This window comes from Oncorhynchus mykiss, chromosome 22 (genome assembly GCF_057628025.1).
Source record: "Oncorhynchus mykiss isolate SJ-2025 chromosome 22, ASM5762802v1, whole genome shotgun sequence".
Lineage (NCBI taxonomy): Eukaryota > Metazoa > Chordata > Actinopteri > Salmoniformes > Salmonidae > Oncorhynchus > Oncorhynchus mykiss.
In genome coordinates, this window is record NC_143043.1 from 35,827,990 (window position 1) to 35,850,580 (window position 22,591).

At 41.1% G+C, this 22,591-nt stretch overlaps 1 protein-coding gene and 2 non-coding genes across 4 annotated transcripts in view; all 3 read left to right on the forward strand.

Annotated features, from left to right (window-relative positions):
- The first annotated feature begins 1,287 nt into the window (after positions 1-1,287).
- Positions 1,288-1,396, forward strand: trnal-caa (transfer RNA leucine (anticodon CAA)). Its single transcript has 2 exons — positions 1,288-1,325; positions 1,351-1,396. It is a non-coding gene; the product is annotated as a tRNA-Leu (tRNA).
- A 401-nt stretch (positions 1,397-1,797) lies between these two features.
- On the forward strand, positions 1,798-1,906 carry trnal-caa (transfer RNA leucine (anticodon CAA)). The gene is made up of 2 exons: positions 1,798-1,835; positions 1,861-1,906. It is a non-coding gene; the product is annotated as a tRNA-Leu (tRNA).
- Positions 1,907-13,632: 11,726 nt separating this feature from the next.
- The window catches only part of LOC110501734 (leucine-rich repeat and calponin homology domain-containing protein 1), a 99,891-nt gene continuing 90,932 nt past the window's right edge, over positions 13,633-22,591 (forward strand). For both annotated transcript variants that reach the window (XM_021579482.3, XM_021579484.3), the window contains exon 1: positions 13,633-13,997. In XM_021579482.3, coding sequence (XP_021435157.2) covers positions 13,781-13,997 — 217 coding nt within the window. In that variant the 5' untranslated portion in view covers positions 13,633-13,780. The remainder of the gene's footprint in view (positions 13,998-22,591) is intronic.

Here is a 22,591-nt window from a genome sequence, read left to right on the forward strand (position 1 = left end):
TGGTGAAATGGTACCATACATTTATGATGGAAAACATCTATTCACTCACTGTTGTATGAATTTATCCAACTCTAGGGCATTAAATGTTGCCTATACAGTACCTATTTTGGCTATTTCATGGGCAGTAGCGTTTCCAACGCCGCTGTTGGTCCCAGTGATCACAAAAGATCTGCCACTCAGGTTCACATCCAGGTCCCCAGGATTAAAATGTTTAGCTGCTGCTTCTGTAGAACACAAGAACAACACATCTCAACAAGGTCCTTGGCATTATGGGGATTATGGAGCGGAGATAGATTACTGTTGGATACGAAATTAGCCAAAGATTATGCAAAGCACAGAGCACACACCCACCACTACCATGAAGAAAAAAATACAGTCGATATAGTAATTGCATGACTGCTAATAAAATAAACGGTATCTTTGCTAACATCAATCTGAATGCACCGACGGGCAGTATTTCTGTTACAATATGCATTTAAATATGCATTTAATAATTTGTGTAACACTTTCATGCTACATTCGAATCAGAAGTATGATGGCACTATAGTATGATAAGAGTGTCTGCTAAATTAACTAGATATGAATATGTAAAAATGAACAATTCCAAAGCATGCTGTGCATTATTGAAATGAGCTCTGACCGAAACAAGGCAAATAATAATACCCAGTGTGCTTTGCAGTTCATTTTGGAATGTACATTTTCATATATACATTTTGGTTATTTACCAAACACTGACTTACAGTCAATGCATTCCACTAAGGTAGATAAACAACAACATAGCAAGTAAAACGTTTCTGGAACCGTTACTGAGACATTGTTGCTGTTCAGCCGGCTCCTTCCAAACGTTTTTTAAAATACATGTCGTTTGTAATTTTAATTAAATACATTACAAAATACATGTATTTCTTAGTTCATTTTGATACATGATCTTTGTGTTATTTTTGTAATTGTAATTTTTGAGGAAGTCCTTTAACGAGCCAAACGGCTAGTGTAACATTTCATAACGACACTAAACAAGACACGCCTCTTTTTGCAATAACAATGAATGACTCGTCGTCCAATTGGTGGTGAAAACACACGGTCACGTGGTGCAACACGACTCTCTCTTCAGCTTGCTAAACTACTGCTAAAAATGACAAATGTGTTCATATTGGCAAGTGTTTGGTTTATAGTAAAGTAAACTCAGTAGTGAAACTAACTATCCAAACAGTTATCATCAACAAGCCTATAAAATGGGCACTGCTACGTGTATCTTTATAACTGGTGTGACTTCATTTCTTTTCAGTTGTCAGGATGGCCGAGTGGTCTAAGGCGCCAGACTCAAGGTTCTACCTTCCATAGTAATGGGGTTTCTGGTCTCCGAATGGAGGCGTGGGTTCAAATCCCACTTCTGACAAACTTTTTGGGGTAGATTAAATTAGTAAAAATAGCAACAAACAAAAATATATCACATCACCCCAGAGCAAAGTAACGCCGGTAAAGTGCCATATCTGGTATAATGTTCAGCCACTGACAAAGCCATAAATCCTAATTTTCACAAGAAAAGTGATGCATTATTTCCTAATTTCCATTGAGCAAATTGTTAACGCTAGCTGTGAGATGTTTGCAATATTACCAGTAATGTTGCTAGCTATTCCCTAACAAAATGTGAACTAGCTAGATTTGCTAACAAAATGGAAATTCCCAACTAGCGATATCATACATTTCACGATATCATACTGTGAATTAATTGAAAACTGTAGTACCGCACTTCATCATATGAAGAAAGGCTCTTTTTTCTCAAGAATACTCAGAGTTGTCAGGATGGCCGAGCGGTCTAAGGCGCCAGACTCAAGGTGAAAATCCTTCCTGGAAAGGGCATTCTGGTCTCCGAATGGAGGCGTGGGTTCGAATCCCACTTCTGACAATAATTTTGGAGCTTTCATTTTTTAATGTAGTGAGTATAGAAATACACATGTCTTATTGTGAATTGTGAAAGTTAGTTATAAGACAATAACAAATGTAAAATGGATGATATTTCAAACCTCGTCAACCTGGGTTATTCAGCAGATTGCTTAGGCTAACCAATACAAATATTACAGATGTGGGAATCAGCATAATGATTGATCAGTGGTCGAAATGTTTTCACTCTGATATCAAAGTGAGTGACATTGCTTTTTGGCCTTTGCCAATAATAAGTAGTAGTAGACTACTAATTGTTTATGTGGAATTAGAATGTGAGATGATTCACTCAAATATCCAATAGATGTCACTGTGTTCCAATGTTTAGGTGATACCAAGCAGCAGATAGATAGATCACTGTATTTCTAAAATTCTAAGAAACGTGAATACAGGTTAAAACAATCCTACAGTAGTTTGATTTAAACAACCTGTTCTGGTATTAGATCTATGCAGCATTTTCTCTTCTGCCCATGATGGCTTTTGGTAGGATGGGGAGAGTCTGTACCTGACTCAGTACCTGCTTCTTTCATTTGACATGCTTAGGGAATTAAAATGTAAATTGTCTACTTACTTGGCTCTACTTCAGTTCCACAGCCTATACAGGGGAGGTGCTGGGAGGGAGCAACATTCCTCCGCCTGGGCAGGAGACAGAATTGTGAGGAAAATTGATAAATAGACTGTTATACTAGATTGATTCACATTGAAATAAAGAGAACAAATGTACTTTACAGAGAGCAGAGATAAGTAATACCATGACTCAATGAGAACCATGTTCAATTTGTGCACACGCCCATCCCCTGTAGGAATAGTCATAATCAGGAAAGTTAGTATCCCCGCCTGGTATGTCAACTGCATCGAATGCAACCACAGGACTCTCCAGAGGGTGGTGCGGTCTGCCCGATGCATCACCGGGGGCATACTGCCTGCCCTCCAGGACATCTACAGCACCCGATGTCACAGGAAGGCCAAGAAAATCATAAAGGACCTCAGCCACCCGAGCCACAGCCTGTTCACCCCACTACCATCCAAAAGGCGAGGTCAGTACAGGTGCATCAAAGCTGAGAGCGAGAGACTGAAAAACAGCTTCAGTCTCAAGGCCATCAGATGGTTAAATAGTCACCACTAGCTGGCACCCTTCCCTGAACTTTAGTCACTGTCACTTACCGGCTACCACCCGGTTACTCTACCACACACCTTAGAGGCTGCTGCCCTATGTACAGTACATAGTTATGGACAACTGGTCACTTTAATAATGGAACACTAGTCACTTTAATAATGTTTTCATACTGTTCTACATACAGTACTTCATATGGGTATACGGTATTCTAGTCAAGGCCATCCTATTTAACTATTGCTGTACATGTACTATTCTATCCTATGTATTCTTCAGATATTCTACATATTCTATCCATATACTGTCCATAATATCTATACATCCCATCACATACAGTGCATTTGGAAAGTATTCAGACCCATTCCCCCTTTCCATATTTTGTTACGTTCCAACTTATTCTAAAATTGATTAAATACATTTTTTCCCTCATCACAATACTCCATAATGATAAAGCGAAAACCAGTTTTTAGAAATGTTTGCAAATTTATAAAAAACAGAAATACCTTATTTACTTGTGTAATCAGACCCTTTTCGATGAGACTTCGAAATTGAGCTCAGGTGCATCCTGTTTCCATTGATCATCCTTGAGATGTTTCTACAACTTCATTGGAGTCCAACTGGGTTAAATTGAATTGATTGGACATGATTTGGAAAGGCACACACGCCTGTCCATATAAGGTCACACAGTTGACGGTGCATGTCAGAGCAAAAACCAAACCACAAGGTCAAAAGGTACTGTCTGTAGAGCACCAAGACAGTATTGTGTTGAGGCACAGATCTGGGGAAGGGTACCAAATCATTTCTGCAGCTCTGAAGGTCCCCAAGAACACAGTGGCCTCCATCATTCTTATATGGAAGAAGTTTAGAACCACCAGACTCTTCCTAGAGCTGGCCACCCGGCCAAACTGAGCAATCAGGGGAGAAGGGCCTTGGTCAGGGAGGTGACAAAGAGCCCGATGGTCACTCAGAGAGCTCTAGAGTTCCTCTGTGGAGATGGGAGAACCTTCCAGGAAGACAACCATCTCTGCAGCACTCCACCAATCAGGTCTTTATGGTAGAGTGGCCAGACAGAAAACCCTGCACCATTCCTACGGTGAAGTATGGTGGTGGCAGCATCATGCTGTGGGGACGTTTTTCAAGGGCAGAGACTGGGAAACTTGTCAGGAATGAGGGAAAGATGAACGGAGCAAAGTACAGAGATCGTTAATGAAAACCTGCTCCAGAGCTCTCAGGGCCTCAGACTGGGGCAAAGGTTCACCCTCCAACAGGACAACAACCCTAAGTACACAGCCAAAACAACGCAGGGGTGGCTTTGGGACAAGTCTCTGAATGTCCTTGAGTGGCCCAGCCAGAGCCCGGACTTCAACCCGATCAAACATCTCTGGAGAGACCTGAAAAAAGCTGTGCAGCAACGCTCCCCATCCAACCGGACAGAAATTGAGAGGTTCAGCAGAGAAGAATGAGAGACACCAAATACAGGTATGCCAAGCTTGTAACGTCATATTATACCCAAATAGACTGCCGCCAAAGGTACATCAACAAAGTACTGAGTAAAGGGTCGAATACTTATGTAAATTAGATATTTATTTGCAAAAATGTCTAAACCTTTTTTTGCTTGTCATTATGGATATTGTGTGTCGATTGACGAGGATGATTCAAATTAATCAATTTTAGAATAAGACTGTAACCTAACAAAATTTGTAAAAAGTCAAGGGGTCTGAATAATTTCTGAAGGCATTGTATCATACCAGTCTAAAGTTTGGACACACCTACTCATTCAAGGGTTTTTCTTTATTTTTTACATTGTAGATTAATAGTGAAGACATCAACACTATGAAATAACCCATATGGTATCATGTAGTAACCAAAAAAGTGTTAAGCAAATCAAAATATATGAGATTCTTCAAAGTAGCCAATCTTTGCCTTGATTACAGTTTTGCACACTCCTGGTATTCTCTCAACCAGCTTCATGAGGTGGTCACCTGGAATGCATTTCAATTGACAGGTGTGCCTTTAATTTGTGGAATTTATTTCCTTCTTAATGCGTTTGAGCCAATCAGTTGTGTTGTGACAAGGTCGGAGTGGTTAACAGAAGATATCCCTATTTGGTAAAAGACAAAGTCCATATTATAGAAAGAACAACTCAAATAAGCAGAGTGAAACGACAGTCCATCATTACTTTAAGACATGAAGGTCATGAAAATGTCAAGAACTTTGAAAGTTTCTTCAAGTGCAGTCGTAAAAACCATCAAACGCTATGATGAAACTGGCTCCAATGAGGAACACCACAGGAAAGCAAGACCCAGAGTTACCTCTGCTGCAGACGATAAATAGATAGACTGCGTGAATCAGGCCTTCGTGGTTGAATTTCTGCAAAGAAACCACTACTAGACAGGTGCCAATCTGGTCTGATGAGTCCAAATATTCTATTTTTGGTTCCAACCGTGAACGGATTTTCTCCACGTGTGGTTCCCATCATGAAGCATAGAGGAGGAGGTGTGATGGTGTGGGGGTGCTTTGCTGGTGACAGTGTCTGTGATTTATTTAGAAATCAAGGCACATTTAACCAGCATGGTGTCATGACTTTACTTTCATTAATCTGATGACTTGTTTATTTATTAAACTAAATATGGTTAATTGTTACCCGATTAAATTAATCATGTAAAAATGGACTCATTAGGATTTGGGGCACCACGGAAGAAGTTGTTTAAAGAGTTACCATCTCCCGAATTAAACTCTAAAAGTCTTTACCTATCACATCCATAAAACAGTCAAGGTATTAATCATTACCTCTTATCATGTCATCATTCTGAACAGTCATAACCTCATGCATCTGCAAAAAAAACAGCCTTACTCATGATTCAGTACTACACCAATTGGTTTAATTATTTATTTACTAGCTAACTAAATAATAACACAATAAATATACACACTTACTGCATGAGACAAATGTCCCTAGCGGCCTGACACAATATGGCTTTTTACGCAACGACATGGAGAGAGAGAGAGAGAAAGAAAGAGGGAAACTTATTGTGGATACCTTTTAGAACTATTCTCACATTGTCACAACTCTCCTGTGAGGATACGAATGATCAGGTTACAGTGAGTCCATTCTACAGTGCTCTCTTTCTCGCTCTCCCACAGCGAGGGAGAGGGGTAAAGTTGGTCATTTGATGACGGTCGTAAATACCTTGTAGATACTCTGCAGGATGGTTGGGAAAGAAACCTTTTGTTACAAGGAGATTCCTCCTGCCAAAACTACAACATAAAAAGGTTGAATAATGAAACAATATTTCTGTAATCTAACAGTTGGAATGGTAGTGAAGACAGGCGGGTACTTCAAGACCAATTACGTCAGATCAGTTGTTGTTTTGGGATCTCATTAAGGACGGTATAACAACGTAACTGAATCTCTTAAATATTTCCCATTTGTCAGGTTTACATCCAAAATGTTGTGGAACTTATAGGATTAAATCCGAAACTATTTGTGAAAAGATGAAATGTGATCTTTGCCTTCTAAATGACAAAATGTTTTTTCATGTAAAGTTTATCCAGTCAGTAACCACAGACTTTATGCCAAACATAATGGAACACCCTTTTTCTCCAAGTGTTTAAAAGGACCCACTGAAGAATTCTCTATAGACCAGTTACTTGCAGCGCCAGCTGAATACATTACAAGTGGTTAAGAAAACTACAAGATCAGACCAAGCAGGTGGACGGTGTTGAACCGGACATCATGAATGGTCAGACTCTATGAGACCAGAAAAACATGGAGCGTGGCTGCATCTTGAAATGATTAGAAACTCTGAAAGAAGAAGACTACACAGGAACATTCAGTCTGCAGCTGTTTAAGTACTTTAGTTTAGTAAACTCTGCCGCGAACCACTGGGTGGTACATTGAAAGATCCATTCTAACAAACACTTCCTCTGGAAGATCCATTCTCACAGACACTCCAAAACCAAGAAGCTAGAACTACAAAAAAGACATGGTGATCTCTGGTGGACAACCAGAGACTTACACAACCAGACTTTCTGTCGATTACCCCCGTAGATGGATTGAGTGTTTTCAACAGAGAGACAGCAAAGACATACACACGTAAAAATATACATTGCAATTATTTCGAATGAGCAGCCGTTCATGTGCAAAGTATTCACATTTCCATGAGCATAGTTATCAGCTATATGTACGTTAGTGGAATTCCTTTCCGTCTCCCTTTCCCTCTCTTTTGAATCTGCCATTTTGTGTAACAAGCCATAATATTGGTTTAGTCCACAAGGGACTTTTCATTGCATCAATGTGTCAGCTATCCTATTTGTTTGTTTATGTAATTCTGTGTGATTATTTAGTTTAGTTCTTAAATAAATAATTAAGCCAATTTGTGTATCGCTGATTCATCATTCATCCTGTGGCGGGCCGGGCGCAGTGCACGCTGACATGGTCGTCAGGTGTACGGTGTTTCCTCCGACACATTGGTGCAGCTGGCTTCCGGGTTAAGTGGGCATTGCGTCAAGAAGCAGCGCGGCTTAGTTTGGTTGTGTAAGAACATTCCTTGGGTTAAATACTGGATGGGGGAAAGGAAGTCTCCTTCTCCTGTAATTTACAACAGGGTGTGAACTGTTGACCATCCAGCAGCCACCTCCCCCTCTGTGGGAGAGAGAGAGGCCTTGTTACTGTCAACCCCCGCAAGTCGGATCTGACCCATTCTGATCCTTACAGGAGAGTGGCTACCACAGCATTCTGCACCGATACACCATCCCATCTGGTTTGCGCTTAGTGGGACTATCATTTGTTTTTTAACAAGACAATGACCACCTATGCCGGCCCCACGCATCAGGCCTCCAGTGCGCCTCCTCAGTCTAGAGCTTCCTGAGACGGTCCACGGTCCGGAACCTCCAGCTCCATGGCCGGAGCCTTCCCCTGCGCCGATGCCCAGTCTAAGCTCGGCGTTCAGTCCAGCTCCAAGGCCAGAGTCTTCTTCGGCGTTGGTGCCAAGTCCAGACACGGCGTCCAGTCCCGCTCCAAGGCAGGAACCTTCCTCGGTATCTAGGTCCAGTCCAGGCACAGTGTTCAGCCTGGGTCCATGGCTGGATCCGCAGGATGAGCGGGTACTTCATCCCGCACCAGAGCCACCACCGACACTAGACACCCCCCCTAACCCTCCCTTTTTGTTTCAGGTTTTGTGGTCGGAGTCCGCACCTTTGGGGGCGGGGGGGTACTGTCACGTCCTGACCATAGAAAGCCTGTATTTTCTATGGTAGGATAGGTCAGGGCGTGACTAGGGGTTTTTGATCCGATAAATGGTGCAATCTTACTGGCAGCAATATCCTTGCCCGTGAAGCCCTTTTTGGGCAAAGTAATGCTGACGGCACGTGTTTCCTTGCCGGTAACTGTGATTGACAGAAGAAGAACAATGATTCCAAGCACCACCCTCCTTTTGAAGCTTCCAGTCTGTTATTCAAACTCAATCAGCACGACAGAGTTATCTCCAGCCTTGTCCTCGTCAACACTCACACCTGTGTTAACGACTCACTGGCATGATGTTCATTTGCATGGCAGAGGGACTTTGCAATTCATCTGATCACTCTTCATATTTTTTTATTTTTTATTTAACCAGGAAATAATCTTTATTTAACCAGGAAGGGCTCATTTGAGATTAAAATCTATTTTTCAAGAGCGGCCTGGCCAAGATAGGCAGCACCGTCATTACAAAAAAAATTACAGACAGACAACATGAAAGACTACAAGTAATCTAGTAAAAACCATTGAATTCACAAGAGTATAAAACAGCAAATTAAAAACATTGACAGGTCAGGGAATCAGCCTCAAAATCCTTCATCATTGATTTTAAAACAGCAATCGGGACAAGTTCTTCCAGTTTAAAAGCATTTTGTAAGAGGTTCCAAGATGATGGCGCAGAGTACATAAAAGCCCTTTTACCAAATTCAGTTCGGACATTTGGAACAGTTAGCAGGATAAAGTCCAGCGAACGAAGAGAGTACCCACCACATTTATGAACAATAAAAATGCACAAATAAAAAAGGTAGTAAACCCAAAATGGCTTTGTAAATAAAAGTATACCAGTGACTGAGCCTACGAGTGACTAGAGAAGGCCAGCCAACCCTGGTATACAAAGTGCAGTGGTGCGTAAGGGTTTTGCAGTTTAAAATAACATTCTGGAGTATATGCAAATTACCATCATACAAACTGAGGCAGCAAACTTTGTGAAAATTAATATTTGTGTCATTCTCAAAACTTTTGGCCACAACTGTGTGTGTATGTGTAAATATATTTTTTTGTGTATGTCACGTGAATGCTGTATATAAAAGTATCACGTATGTAAGATTTTATATGTAAAATGTATGTAGCGTATACGTATCAAAAATGTTATTTTTTGTCCTCTGAAGAGGATGGGTTAATAAAATATATAATTTTAAAAAGACAAGATGAATAGGAATGGTATTTTAGGCTGTTGTATGATGACTATGAGGAATATTATCATGGTTAATCAGATGTGTGATGGGGTTGTGGCTGTTTTTACTTTTAAATGACATGTTAGTGCTCCTGGTTATTTATCTATTGTCTGCACAATAATATAGTGCATCCCCATCACATAATACAAACATGTGATATGAACCACATTAACTCAGAGAACACTCTTCTCTCACATGGTCCCACTGATACATCCTTCTCTGTCATGGCTTTGTTTTCCACACCCCTAAATGGTTTCCTCTCCACATCCTCTATGACCACATATATAATATGACTGGGTTGGTTGGTTGACTTTACTACACATAAATAACAATAGTTAACAAGAGAGGTTGACAATGAAAGAAATTCATACAAGAGTATTACATTTAAAAAAAATCTTGCCTATCTTAATTTCAACTTTAATAACCCCTCTTCCATCCCACTTTATATCCATTGTCAGTGGACACAACAGTTTGTCTTTGGGTGGATGCAGGATTTGGCCCCATAAAGGTAGATACAATAGATAGTTATAGAATATATTCGTATTACAACCATAGGTATCTCTATTGTGAAGGGAATATTTTCACATGAACAGCAACCTTTTTGATATCATGTGAGGCCATATTAGAGTTGGACAGTCAAGTGCGTGTGAGAGCTCACTGTTTGAAGGAGGACATTGACTTTGTAGAGCTCCTCAAACATAAACAGAATTTGTCTCCTGGATCTCCTGGATCCATAAACAAACAATATTATCATATTAGAATATTGCAAATAAACAATATATCAATGGGCATGTCAAGCCTATACAGTATCTACAGTGTCTTCGGAAAGTACTCAGACCCCTTGACTTTTTACACATTTTGTTACATTAAAGCCTTATTTTAAAATGGATTGAATTGTTTAATTTTCCTCATCAATCTATACACAATACCCCATAATGAGAAAGCAAAATTTTTTTTTTTTGATATTATTGCTAATATATAATTTAAAAAAACTTATATCACATTCACATAAGTATTCAGACCCTTTACTCAGTTCTTTCTTGAAGCACCTTTGGCAGCGATTACAGTATTGAGTCTCCTTGGGTATGATGCTACAAGCTTGGCACATCTGTATTTGGAGAGTTTCTCCCATTCTTCTCTGCTGATCCTCTCAAGCTCTGTCAGGTTGGACAGGGAACGTCGCTGCACAGCTATTTTCAGGTCCAGAGATGGGTTCAAGGCTCTGGCTGGGACACTCAACGACATTCAGAGACTTGTCTCGAAGCCACGAATGCGTTGTCTTGGCTGTGTGCTTAGCGTCGTTGTCCTGTTGGAAGGTGAACCTTCGCCCCAGTCTGAGGTCCTGAGCACTCTGGAGCAGGTTTTAAATCAAGGATCTCTCCTACTTATACGCTACTTTGCTTCGTTCATCTTTGCCTTGATTCTGACTAGTCTCCCAGTCCCTGCTACTGAAAAACATCCCCACAGCATGATGCTGCCACCACCATGTTTCACCGTAGGGATGGTGCCAGGTTTCCACCAGACGTGACTCTTGGCATTCAGACCAAGATTTAAATCTTGGTTTCATCAGACCAGATAATCTTGTTTCTCATGGTCTGAGAGTTGAGGTGTCTTTTGGCAAACTCCAAGCGTGCTGTCATGTGCCTTTTACTGAGGAGTGGCTTCCTTCTGGTCACTCTACTATAAAGGCCTGATTGGTGGAGTGCTACAGAGATGGTTGTCCTTCTGGAAGGTTCTCCCATCTCCACAGAGAAACTCCAGAGCTCGGTCAGAGTGACCATCGGGTTCTTGGTCACCTCCCTGACCAAGGCCCTTCTCCCCCGATTGCTCAGTTTGGCTGAGCGGCCAGCTCTAGGAAGAGTCTTGGTGGTACCAAACTTCTTTAATTTAAGGATGATGGAGGCCACTGTGTTCTTGGGGACCTTCAATGCTGCAGGCATTTTTTGGTACCCTTCCCCAAATCTGTGACTCGACACAATCCTGTCTCGGAGGTCTACGGACAATTCTTTCAACCTCCTGGCTTAGTTTTTGCTCCGACATGCACTGTCAAATGTGGGACCTTATATAGACAGGTGTGTGCCTTTCCAAATCCTGTCCAATCAATTGAATTTACCACAGGTGGACTCCAATGAAGTTGTAGAAACATCTCAAGGATAATCAAGTCTCATAGCAAAGGGTCTGAATCCTTATGTAAATAAGGTATCTGTTTTTTTATACATTTGCAAAAATTAAAAAAAAACAGTTTTCACTTTATTATTATGGGGTATTGTGTGTAGATTGCTGAGGTTTAAAAAAAAAACATTTTAGAATAAGGCTGTAACGAAACAAAATGTGGAAAAAGTCAAGGGGTCTGAATACTTTCCGAAGGCACTGTATACTGAAGTTAAGATACATGTACACCTGCAGCAAGTGGTATTGAAACCATAGGAACAATCACAAATGTGATTCTTTCCAGAATCTCTGAAACAATTTAGTATTCTATCCAACTGTAAAGTACTCACCACTTTGTATAATCCCAAAACAGAGGACATGGTCGAACGTGAGTCTTTTTGTCACATCATACAGCTGTAAAATTGTCAGCTTGTTGAGCAAGAAGTGGGTCAGATATCTCATTCTGTTGTTATAAGTGCCCTTATAACCACACGTCAGTGAATGACAAGTTTAGATAACTGAACTCTTTTAATATTTGTTTAAAAAATTTGCACTGGTCTACTGCTCCAGTTCAGCAGTCCAAGGTAAATTAGTGAGTAAGCTCCTATGTCTTTGTGTAATTAATGTTTTATCAAAAGGTCAAAGGCTCAAACTCCAAGTAGTGTCTTATAATTACTACATATTATGTTTGACCTGAAAAGTGTTATAATACTCATCCCAACATCTCACAAATCTCTGGTGAGTATTGAGTTATCATTCACAAATAAATAGAATTAACCTAATCCCTATGTAGTAGTCTTGCTTATTAATGTTGAGATCAACAATACTTTTCCCCCAGCTTTTTATTCCTGTTAGGTTCCCCTCGGTGGGAAGTAATGTCTTGTCCAGCATGAAGGAGATGTTGTAGAAACCAACCTTAAGCCTATTGAATCAACTTAACAATTGTGTGTCACACCACAATGCAGCTTGAACAGATCGGGGAGGTATGAAACTAAAAAAGTAGCATTTTATTTTTCTTGTACTCATGTTCTGCTAATAATAAAATATGAAGTGAGGGGATGAAAGTGACAAAAAAGTGACATGAAGATATGGACTGACTTTTCAGGTGCTGAAAAGAAATAGTAATACTGTCATGAATATTGGGAATAGCAGAATTATTGTGCTGGGTTCATCTGAAATAGAATCCAAGAGGCTTTTACCTGCTCCAGATGGCACCAGAGATGATACATGTATCATAGTCTGACACTCCACCTCACTCACTCTTTTCTTTCTGTTTCTGTATGTTTCTGAAGGCATCTCTCATTCTCTACCTCTCGCCTCGCTGTCTCTCTTTCACGCTCTCTCTCTCTATGTGTGTGTACAGCCTCCATAGTGCGATCAGTGATCAGCATATCTGCTGATGCAAGGTTATTCAAGCGGTCGACTCAGCATTCTCATTGGCAGTGAGCCCCCCCCCCCCCCCCCCCCCCCCCCCTCTCTCAATTCAATGGGCTTTATTGGCATGGGAAACATATGTTTACATTGCCAAAGCCAAGTGGAATAGATAATAAACAAAAGTTAACAAACCATTCCAAATGAACAGTAAACATCTTTCTCTCACACACACACACACAAGGCTAGACTACTCATTTGTAGACCAATTGAACTCTAGGAATTATCATTCATGATATGGAAAGTATGATAGAAATGTTTTTCTGTAATTGAGTTAGAAGTTGTTATTGCCGGCTTATTAATCATTCAAAATCCATATCCCCTGTGACTGCATTCCCAATATCTGTTTTGTGTCACTCAGTTTATATGAACTACATATATTACAGATGTAGCCTACGGTACAGACATTCGTGTCATACAAGTAGCTCTAGGTCTTGAAGGGAAACTATGTCAGTTTTATGTAGGTCTATAGTCAGCAGGGGTCGCAAAATCCTAATCTACCAGTATGCCGTTGGCCTGGCTACAGTTCATTGTAGTACAGTGAATTGCGCAGCCGCATGGGAGCGGAGGCAGTCAAAGAGGAAATTCGCGCACCGTTGAAGTCTCTCCCGTAGTTTGTGCCTGGATACAATCGTCGTAGCGCATTTAATTTGCAATAAAGGTGAGGCGAATATGGCGACGTTGGGACCAGACCCTCGTCCACATTCCCAGCTCGCGTCTACCTCTATACAAAGTAACATTAGCGGCAATAACGTGCCAACTAACCGTGGCTTGGAAAGAGCGTTGGAAGAAGGAGCGAACTCCGGGTTTTTTAACCTCAGCGCCAGGAAACTCAAAGAATTCCCTGGGACAGCATCTAACTTTGATTTATCAGATACAGTGGAAGCAGGTAAGAATAGAAAACACTATAATTTTTTGGAATCTCTTCCGCTCCTGCGCCCAGGGTTCCCGACAAAGTGCATGGATTTGGGAAATTAGGTATTGAGAGGAATGGTGTTGTATTCTGTATAAACGAAGATAACTTGCTGTGTGAAGTTTGTTCGAATTAACAATAAGTTTCCATTCCATTCCACAAAAATGAACATGATTGAGAATTTTATAGACAGACAATGGACATGCTGTGCCTGGCGCACGACTGAGCTTTCCCCTCTAGATGCGAAGAATAAGCTTTGGGCCAGATGTTCAGTATTGTGCGTAGAGGCAACTAACTACACAATGGGGCATTATAGAAAGCTTGGGCATACCGTTCCAACTATAGGCTACCTCTGACTGTATGTTAATTACAAACAATAACTGAACATCACGCTGTGTAATTGTGTCCAAAAGATGACGTGGAAATCCCCATATTATTTCCCAGAACCATACAATCTTGTTTTCGGTTTCACACTGACTGCAGCCTATGCAGGACCTAGGGCGAAATTATGGTGTAGATATTGGGGAGGATGAACAGTAGATGGAGGTCCGGGGAGCTTTATTTTTTTGTTAACTTTTTTATATTGGAGGGGTATTTAGAAAATACAGGATAAGGTATAAGTGCAATGTCACAAAAAATATTTATGTTAGGAATTGTCTTTCTTTTTTTGGGAAATAACTAACGTCCTGCTTTTTAACACATTTTGCCATGGGGCAGATAGAACATTTGCAGTTTTATAATGCTATTCTTAACATTTTGTCATGAGTCTGAAAGAACATTTAGCAGTTTTAAAGCGAATTTCCTGCAACTCTACACAGTTTGTCATGGGGCAGAGAGAAAAATGTGCTGTTTTATAGCGCATCTCATACTATATTTCATATTTTTCAATGAGGATGCGAGAACGTTTAGCTGTGTTAAGGCTCATTTCCTGCTCCTTTACACATTTTGCCATGAGGTTGAGAGAACATTTTGTTGTATTAAAGTAACTTTCCAGGGAAAATGTCACATTTAAAAGTTCTGTTAACTCATACCCAAATAATGTTGTTGAATCATCCTATACTCGTATTTGTGGCCAAAGCATAAATTGGAGAAAACGCTTTAAAAACCCCACCTCAAACTTGTATCTTAAACAGACTGTTTAAAAAATTCTTGCTATTTCCTCAAAGAGGGAGCTGGCCAATCAGTGGTCTACTCACATTAATATTTTTAATGACCTGTATACACCCACACCATTCTAATGTTGGGGTATGCCCACAACATTCCAACAAAGAAAAACTGCCTCTAAATATACTTAATGACCCTTTTTTGGAAATAAAACTATTTCACTCATAATTATAATGAATTAGTTCATATTCCATAGAAATCTGGAAAAACTGGATAGTCACTTTAAAGGTTGACTTCGTGTAAAACCACAAAAATGACTATTTAAACTGTATTTAATGTATTTATTTTTTTACAACCAAATCTATTTAAAAAAAAAATGTAAATGGCATGTTATATGCCTAGTTAAATAAAGGTAAAAAAACAACAACATAAAAAGCACGTTATTGAAGGGTCGAGACAACTTTATTATGATTTCACGTTTCAGAGAAACTTACACCAAACAGCAAATCACTTCGTCATCCTCTTTGTGTACAGTAGTATGGGGGCCCCGAAAACAAACATGAACAAAGGCTCCAAAAACACCCAAATACATCCTTTTAGAAACGGCACAGCTCTCAGTATAGTGATGTACATGTTTAGATGTTGTACACATGAAATTGTGTAATTCTGAACTTCTGCAGCGTTATATTCAATTTTTTTGCGACTCGAGCGATACCTCTGTCTATTTTACAGATAACTGCCAAAATAAAGGAAACGCATGAGTAAATGAGGGATACAAAGTAGAGGTTGACACGGGAACAGTGCTCCCACTGCCTTCATTTCCCAAATCTCGTAATGTGGTTATCAGCTGTGTACAGGTAACTGTCTCCTTAACGCTGAGCAGCAGCCACAGAGCAGTTGCTATGGCTACTCACACGCGAGTGGCTGTATCGCGTTAATGGAAACCAAGACTGATCTCAACGTCAATCTTTGACTAGCAGAAGTTACTTTTCGTAGCAGGTTAGGATAATTAGTTTAAGGTTAGGAATAGAGTTAGCTAAAATGGTCCCTAATGCGGCTCGAACATATCTAGCTACAACAAGGCTTGCCCCGAGAACAGTCTTCGTTTCCACTAATGTGATGCTGTTGCAGAGCGGGGACAGACAGACATGCAGCTAGGAGGGAGTTATTTCAGAGATCTGGGCATATAAATGAGCATGGGACGGGACAGTTATTTTTATTGGGATGGGACAGAAAAGTTCCGGGGTTATAGAACGGTTGCGGGATCAGGACAGTACGGGTAAAATAATTGACAGGAATGAATAGTCACTCGTGTGTCAACCTTTAATACAAAGTATATTGAAAGCAGGGGTGCTTCCACACTTCTAGAATCTATGCCAACACGCATTGAAGCTGTTCTGATGGCTCGTGGTGGCTCAACTCCCTATTAAAGACATTATAGTGTGTTGGTGTTTCCTTTATTTTGGCAGTTACCTGTAGCAGCAGGCTGCACAGTAAATAGAACCGCTCGATAATGCTCGAGTCGCGTAAAAGGGACTATAACATTAGCATAAAGAATGAAAACTGTTTTTGGACATTCTGTTCATGTTTTTTCAGTTTCTCTAAAACATGCGAAATCACAAAAAAGTTGTTTGGACCCTTCTACAACATGCCATTTACATCAAAATAGAGATTTGGTTGTAACATTTCTCCTTTAAAGCTAATTTCCTGCAATTCTACACATTATGTCATTGCTTATGACGTGTTCATATGCTATCTGGGGGGCCAACCTCCAGTGGGCCCCCAACTCCCCCCAGAAATTATTGGGCAGATGTGTCCCCCCCATCCCCTGTGACAATTTCGCCTATGTCCTGGACAGTAAAGTTTGCATTGTGTCAACCAACAGTCACACTATGAACTTCATTATTTTGTACTCTAGATTGGTTGGGCCATGCATGACTGAGCACTACAGCAATTCACCATTGACCTGTGAGCCATGTCAGTAGGCTATAGCCTAATAAGGTGTGTCAATGAGTTTGACAGTAATTCCCTGTCTTTGTGTGACTACCCTGTCTGCATGTTTTTAGGACTGCACACATAATTAGACAGTAACTGCTTTATGTGATGCACATCACTGTAGAATAGAGAAGCTGGATTGTAAAATAAATTATTGCATTAGGCCTAAAGAGTGCCTGGGTTTGGAAGCAGTAGGTGGGGACTTCCAGTCCATTGTACACATTCTGAATTTATGATAATAAATTACAGTTGGCAACATTCCATCATCCTTGTCCCCACAGACACACACCAGAGGCAACAAACAGGCCTTTAGCTACTCTTTTGTCGTCAGTCAATCAGTCAGAAGGAGTGTTTCTTTATATGCACAGCACCACTATAACCAAGTCTGAGGAAGGGATAAGGCTACCTATAGGTGACAGTCTACACTGATGACTGGTCGAGGAAGTATCAAATCCAAAGTGTGCTTTGTTATTTTGCATGGGAAATCCCTTGATTGCGGTTGCACCTTTAACTGTGATGACATCATGAATCGTCTGTAATATTGTACCTAGAGAACGAGTCACTACAGGATAGCACTGTCAGGTATCAAAAGTATACACACTCACCCAGTTGTTCTTACTAAACTTAGGAAACTGCGCTTGGGACTTTTCCTATCTGCCTAAAACCAAAAGATTACGTCTACACGGTTCCTACATGTTAGTACCTGTGTACAGACTGATGCTGGTATGCAATACCACATTATGTGGCCTGAATCTGATGTAGGTGCCCTTTTAACCTGCTGCCCTCATTTCCCTGGCATTGAGTTCCACTCTGACTGAGATTGATCCGTGGCCCTGGTCGACTGCCACAGCAGGGGGGCCAGAGGACTGCTAGAGGTGACAATTGCTCTACTACTGTCTGACTGGGTTCACACACTGATAACATTACTCACAGTTAACAAAACACACACCAGGGCTGTGAATTGCCAGGGACCTCACAATACGATATTATCATGATGCTTAGGTACCGACACAAAATGCATTGTGATTCTTACGATTCTATGTGTATTGCGATTCAATGTTCCAAACATATTGCTCACCATGTTTACTCATGGCTTTGATCCGTCATGTAAACAAAAGCGCTGTAAACAAATTGGAACCCTATTTAAAAAGAAGATGGAGAACAAGCTACACGTATGAAAAAAGTTTTGTTGCAGGTATAGCCAACTAGTGCAAAAATAATACTGCTATATTGTCAAAACGATACATATCAGGATATTATTTATGACAATATATAGTAACTGTGAAGGTTTTCCCTTACACACACAGCTATTGACCCTACTGCTCTGTCCACTCACTGCGAACTTCACTCACAGTTAACACACACAGACAAGCACTGGGCCACACAAAGTGCTTACAGTTGAATTGAGCGAACATTGGAACAGTAGGCTAGTATCTTCACCCAAACTCGTCTGTTAGGTTTGGTCACTCACTCTGTTGTTTATAGATATAATATTATATAACATTGTTGGGTATATCAACATTGTGAAGTTGCACTGGGATGAAGGAGATTACTATATTTGGATAAAAAATATAGTTTCTCTCAAATTAGCTTAAGGTAGTTGCCTTCAAACTGTGTTTAACTGTGTGTATGAGTGTGTGTAGACAGATGGAGATCTTCCTTACTCTTTGATGTTATGAGGGTCCTAAAAGTGTTTAGCCTTAAAAGGTCCTCTGGGTCGAATCAGATAGCCGAAAGTAGAGGTTGGACACTTCAGCAACATTACCATTCTGCCTTCAGGACCTCAGAGCTCAACTCACCCAGACCAGAGGAGCCCTTTTTAGGCTGTCTCTAGAAATAGCCTGATTGATTTCATAATGATTCCCAGGGGAGGTTTTTGAGGAAATGGGAACCATACAGAAATGTACGAAAGTCATCCTCTTCAGCTAGTGATGAATGTTGCCTGAATGTTTTGGTGATGTTATGTATCTGATGGTAGCATTTTTCTCCTTGGTTATTTATGTTTCATTGTAATAGTCAGTTCTAGTGGTTTTATTGGCCTGTTCTGAGGCATGGGCAAGAAACGAAACTGCACTGCAGCCTCCCTTTCCATTCTAAACAGCAGAGAAGGGCATTTTTGGCATTGTTTCAAGGCATCCATACACATTCTGTAACTACATCATATAGCCAGACTCTCCCTCAGTGTGTGTGTGTGATAAGTGGAGGCTCCTCAGAGGAGGAAGGGCAGGACCATAGTGATTTTTTTTTAAAAATAGTGAAACATTATAAAAATGTTGATTTTAAATCTATACAAAATATATTCACGTCACCAAATTATTGATTAAAACATCACGCTTTGCAATGAAGGTCTACAGTGGCCTCAGCAGAACTCTGTAGGGTAGCAATAGTACTGAAAGCATAAGCTACAGCTAGCTAGCACTTCAGTGAATAAAATGTGCTGTGTAGTTGACTCAAAGAGGGAGAAAGACAATATTTGAACAGTTTTTAACAAAAACATTTCTTCAAAAATGAAGGAGAAGCATGAGAGAGAGGGAGAGTTAACAATGTTTGGCCTAATCAAACACCCAGCTCAAACAGAGAGGGAAGCTATGTTAGCTAGCTGGCTATGGCTATCCAAAATTGGAGCTCTTCCAAGTCAAGGTAAGCTTTTGGTTTTATTAATTTATTACCACCGGGGACGCCGGTGTAACTGCTAAAGTGCTTGCTCTGCTGACTGTACTTTACTGCATGATTGTAGCGGGTTCACTAATGCGCTAGTTCTATTAGCTATGTTTACTATGCCTTTAGATAATATGGTGACAATGATGTAGGCTGTGTGTAGCGGTTAGCGGTTATAATATGGAGGCTTAGCTTGGAAAGGTTTTTTACCTTGTCACAGACAGCGGATGTGTTGTTAACTGAAGTCCACAAGCGAAGGGAAACGGTGGGAGAGGAGGAGAGCGAGTAGATGTCGAGAAGGAATTACAAGGGGCAAAGTGATCATGTGGCTGCTATGAAAGTGAAATGTGTTTGCGTGTAGTCAGTTCTAGTGGTTTTATTGGCCTGTTCTGAGGCATGGGCAAGAAACGAAACTGCACTGCAGCCTCCCTTTCCATTCTAAACAGCAGAGAAGGGCATTTTTGGCATTGTTTCAAGGCATCCATACACATTCTGTAACTACATCATATAGCCAGACTCTCCCTCAGTGTGTGTATAAATTCAGCCAATTCTGTTGAAAACCGTTTCTTAAACCGTAGCAAACGGAACGAAACAGGTATAAACAGGTATAAACATACCTGCATTTGTCCAATAGAAACTCTTGTTTGCACTGTTGGACTAATGAGTACACCCTAGACTAGCTATAGATGCAGGCAAGAGTGTGCAAGGCGGTATTGAATGTGTTACTGTCACCTTGATTACAAAAAAATTCTCTCAACCTATGCACCTACGTTGTAAACTTTCATTCATAGGCTAGGTGATGGGTATAGGGAAATTCAAGTATCATGTAGTAGCCTATGTTACATTGAGCTGGGTGAATGGAATATGAATGACAGTCATCCAATATACTGTAACAGAAATAAGGCCATACTCATAAAATACATTTGCGTACTCCCTCATCTGAAACGATACCGACCGCCACTGGTGATGTGCTGTGATGTCAGAGATCCGGTTCCCTGGTTCCTAAAGAGCCACCTTCCTCCCAGTGTGTGATCCTATGTTTACGACCCTCAGTCCCAGACCAGACCCACCACTGTTCTTTCCCTGCCAGGATCTACTCTTGTACCTACTTCAATTTCTCTCCCTGTCCCCTCCCTGGGATGTCCTGTCCTGTCCTACACACACACACACACACACACGGTGTTGGAGGGAAAGTCTGTCCTGTATGTGTACGGACCACACCTGAGAACTGTCAAAAACCACAGCAGAGAACTGTCATAATCCACAGCTCACAAATCTTCTCTCCCCCTCTCTCTGTTCCTCTTTCTCTGCGTCTATTTCTCTCACTCACACACACACGTTTGTTTTACTATACTATTTGTGGCGACCAAGCAATTGATTCCCCTTCAAAATCCTATCTAGCCTAAACCTAATCCTAACCTTTACCCCAAATCAAATCAAATGTTATTTGTCACATGCTTGGTAAACAACAGGTGTAGACTACCAGTGAAATGCTTACTTACGGGCCCTTCCCAACAATGCAGAGAGAAACATATGAACATAATAGAAAGATAATAACACAAGGAATAAATACACAATGAGAAACCATACCATGGCTATGTACACGGAGTACCAGTACTGAGTTGATGTGCAGGGTTACGAGGTAATTGAGGTAGATATGTACATATAGGTAGGGATAAAGTGACTAGGCAACAAGGATAGATAATAAGCAGTAGCAGCAGCGTATGTGATGAGTCAAAAGAGATGGTGCAAAGAGGGGTCAACGCAGATAGTCCAGGTAGGTATTTGGTTAACTATTTAGCAGTCTTATGGCTTGGGGTAGGAGCTATTCAGGGTCCTGTTGGTTCCAGACTTGGTGCATCGGTACCACTTACCACGAGGTGGCCCGTCAGGAAGTCCAGGATCCAGTTGTAGAGGTGGGAGGTGTTCAGTCCCCGGGTCCTGAGCTTGGAGGGCAATATGGTTTTGAACACTAAGCTGTAGTCAATGCACAACGTTCTCACATAGGTGTTCCTCTTATCCAGGTGGAAGAGGGCAGTGTGGAGTGCAATAGAGATTGCATTTTCTGTGGATCTGTTGGGGTGGTATGCGAATTGGAGTGGGTCCAGTGTGTCTGGGATGATGGTGTTGATGTGAGCCATGACCAGCCTTTCAAAGTATTTCATGTTTACAGATGTGAGTGCTACGTGGCGATAGTTATTTAGACAGGTTACCTTGGTGTTCTTGGGCACAGGGTCTGCTTGAAACCTGTAGGTATTACAGATAGGGTCAGGGAGAGGTTAAAAATTTTAGTGAAGACACTTGCCAGCTGATCAGTGCGTGAGTACACATCTTGGTAATCCATCTTGCCCCGGGGCCTTGTGAATGCCAACCTGTTTAAAGGTCTTTCTCACATCGGCCAAAGAGAGCGAGATCACACCGTCGTCCGGAATAGCTGGTGCTCTCATGCATGGTTCAGTGTTTCTTGGCTCAAACCGAGCATAAAAAGCATTTAGCTCGCCTGGTAGGCTCGTGTCACTGGGCAGCTCGCGGCTGTGTTTACCTTTTTGTAATCCGTGATAGTTTGCAAGCCCTGCCACATCTGACGAACATCAGAGCCGGCGCAGTAGGATTTGATTTTAGTCCTGTATTGCCTGTTTGATGGCTCGTTGAAGGTCTTAGCGGGATTTCTTATAAGCGTCCGGATTAGGTTCCCGCTCCTCGAAAGCATCAGCTCCAGTCTTTAGCTCAGTGCGGATGTTGCCTGTAATCCATGGCTTCTGGTTGGGATATGCACTGTACGTATGGTCACACTGGGGACGACGTTGTCGATG